General features: G+C 49.3%; 1 protein-coding gene across 1 annotated transcript in view; it reads right to left on the minus strand.

Moving 5' to 3' along the window:
- Positions 1-975, minus strand: part of CUNH3orf33 (chromosome unknown C3orf33 homolog) — a 31,006-nt gene extending 30,031 nt beyond the window's left edge. Inside the window, exon 1 of the mRNA XM_017522926.2 lies at positions 624-975. Within this exon, the coding sequence (XP_017378415.1) occupies positions 624-758 (135 nt within the window). The 5' untranslated portion in view covers positions 759-975. The remainder of the gene's footprint in view (positions 1-623) is intronic.
- Between the last annotated feature and the right edge of the window lie 1,595 nt (positions 976-2,570).

The raw sequence follows: 2,570 nt of genomic DNA on the forward strand, positions 1-2,570 counted from the left end.
AAAAAAAAAAAAAAAAGAAATCTATTCAGGAGACTGACGTGGGAGATCATTTGAGGCCAGGAGTTGGAGACGAGCCTGGACAACATAGCAAGACCCCCGTCTCTAACTTTAAAAGAAATTAGTCGGTGTGGTAGTGCACACCTGTGGTTCCAGCTACTTGGGAGGCTGAAGTAGGAGGATCTCTTCAGCCCAGGAGGTGGAGGCAGCAATGAGCTATGATCGTGCCACTGCACTACAGCTTGGGCCAGAAAGAAGGCGTACAGGACTTCCCTACTCTTCCTCTGTCTCCTCTCTGAGCCCTCCCCAAGTGCTCTACAGGACCAGGTGGCAACCCCGAGCTGGGCTGTGTCTCACCCTTTGAGGTGCCCCCCACAGCCCAGCAAGGATCCAGCACAGTCCTTGCAATAATGAGGCCGAGCTGGCCCCCTGGCCCGTCCCCGGCCCTCCCTCTGCAGCCCCGCACACACTACACTCGCGATGTCGCCCTCTGGAGCTCACTCCCCCGCAGTTCTCTGCAGCTCCTCGGCCCCACCGGGATCCCCGACTGAGGCCTCACGTTCTTCTTAGGGTCGCTCTGTGTCGCCCCGCGCCCACCACCCGCCCAGACCGCGTGGCTGCGATACCCGAACTAGGCGCAGGTGGTCGTCCGCCCACTGTGAGATCCGAGCCACGACGTTGGGCTCCGTTCCGTCCCCGTCCGGAGATGGCAAGCCAGAGGCCGCGGGCTGCCCGGCCATGTTCCTGGACTGCCCCGCCATGTTCCCAGCCTCCTGCGAGCGGGTTCTGAGCTCCTCCGGCTGGCAGCAGGGGGCGCCGCGCACCTCGGAAAGGCAGTGGGGTTCCCTTCCCTGCGGACTGGGGGTGGCCCAACGACCTGCAGTCGCCAGTGAACGGACCTCCCAGCCCAGATACCAGGCGCCTTAACAGTGCCCCAACCGCTTTTCTGCAGGGTGTTTCCACGGTGCAGGCGATCTCTGAGCGGCACTGCGGGGGCTGAAGCATTCCTGACCAAGCTGGAGGGTGATAATCAATTAATTGCTGACTTCAATTCACCCAGCCGCAGTGTGGTTTCCGCAGGTGCCACACAAGGAAGGAAATTGAAGTAATTCATTCCTTCCACCTGCTTCCAAAGGTAACCATACGCATTTTTTTTTTAACCAAATACGGTCTGTCCTTGAAACCTATGCATATTTCTTATATTCAAATTGTGCTTTAAGTGGTTTGTTTGCTTTGTTTTTTTTTTTTTTTTTTTTTTTTTTGAGACGGGAGTTTCACTATGTTGGCCAGACTGGTCTCAAACTCCTGACCTTGTGATCCGCCCCCCTCGGCCTCCCAAAGTGCTAGGATTACAGGCGTGAGCCACCGCGCCGGCGCTTTAATGTCTTAAGAGCTGCTCTGAAAGCCTAATATCACATGCTCTAAATCTTTGAGCTGTTAGAAAACAATAGTTAATGTATTTTAAATAAAACAAAAATTAGATACAGGGCAGGGCAAATAATATGGTAACCTTTGTGTAATAAAAATATATATTAGGCCGGGTGCGGTGGCTCATGCCTGTAATCCCAGCACTTTTGGAGGCTGAGGTAGGCAGATCACTTGAGGTCGGGAGTTCAAGACCAGACTGGCCAACGTGGAGAAACCCTGTCTCTACTAGAAATACAAAATTAGCTGAGCGTGGTGGCGCATGGCTGTAATCCCAGCTACTCTGGAGGCTGAGGCAAGAGAATCGCTTGAACCTGGGAGGCCGAGGTTGTGGTGAGCTGAGATCCCACAATTGCACTGCAGCCTAGGCAATAAGAGCCAAACTCCGTCTCAAAAAAAAAGAAAAGAAAGAAAGAAATTTAAAGGACTTAGAGAAGCCCAGGTGGCTGACATCTGAAGTATTAAGAAAGACTTTGGGATGGAAAGTAAGGGGAATAGACTGACCTGTCTTCAACTAGGACAGTGAGAACGGTAGCAGATAGGAAATAAGAGATATGGGACATTGGAAAACCAAAAGGAGTAGTGTTAGGCAAATGATTGCCCACAAAAAAATCCACACTTTTTTCATTTATTAACTACATTTATTTTAAATGTACACACAAATCTTTTTATTTGAAATAATGTTAAGGATAGTGTATCTTTGTAGTTGGATTTTCCCCAGTATCATTTGTGTTTCACCCTTGATGGAAACTTGTAGGTATGTTTGTGATTGGTCAGTTGCCTAAGCGACAGTGTTGCAGTTAAGTGCACAGAATCAACTGGCTGAGACGGATGCCTGCACAAAATCTTAGTTTATCGGTTCTTGGCTAGGTGACTGTAGCTACTGCCTTAATCATTCTGTGCATACTTCCTCTGTAAAACTGGGATAAATAATCGTGCCTACCTCATAAGGTTGCTGGGAAGATGAAGGGAATTAATGTCTGAAAAGCACCTAGAGCAATATCTGGCACATAGCAAGCAAGATCCAAGTGTTAACGATTGTCATTTACTTTTTATTGGCCATAACACGGACACAATACACTCCTTGAAGCCACTACTCATAAGTATTGTTAGGAATACAACATTGTCTCTTTTGACTTTTAAAGGTA

Source organism: Cebus imitator, unplaced genomic scaffold, assembly GCF_001604975.1.
Source record: "Cebus imitator isolate Cc_AM_T3 unplaced genomic scaffold, Cebus_imitator-1.0 Scaffold25, whole genome shotgun sequence".
In the NCBI taxonomy this organism is placed as follows: domain Eukaryota; kingdom Metazoa; phylum Chordata; class Mammalia; order Primates; family Cebidae; genus Cebus; species Cebus imitator.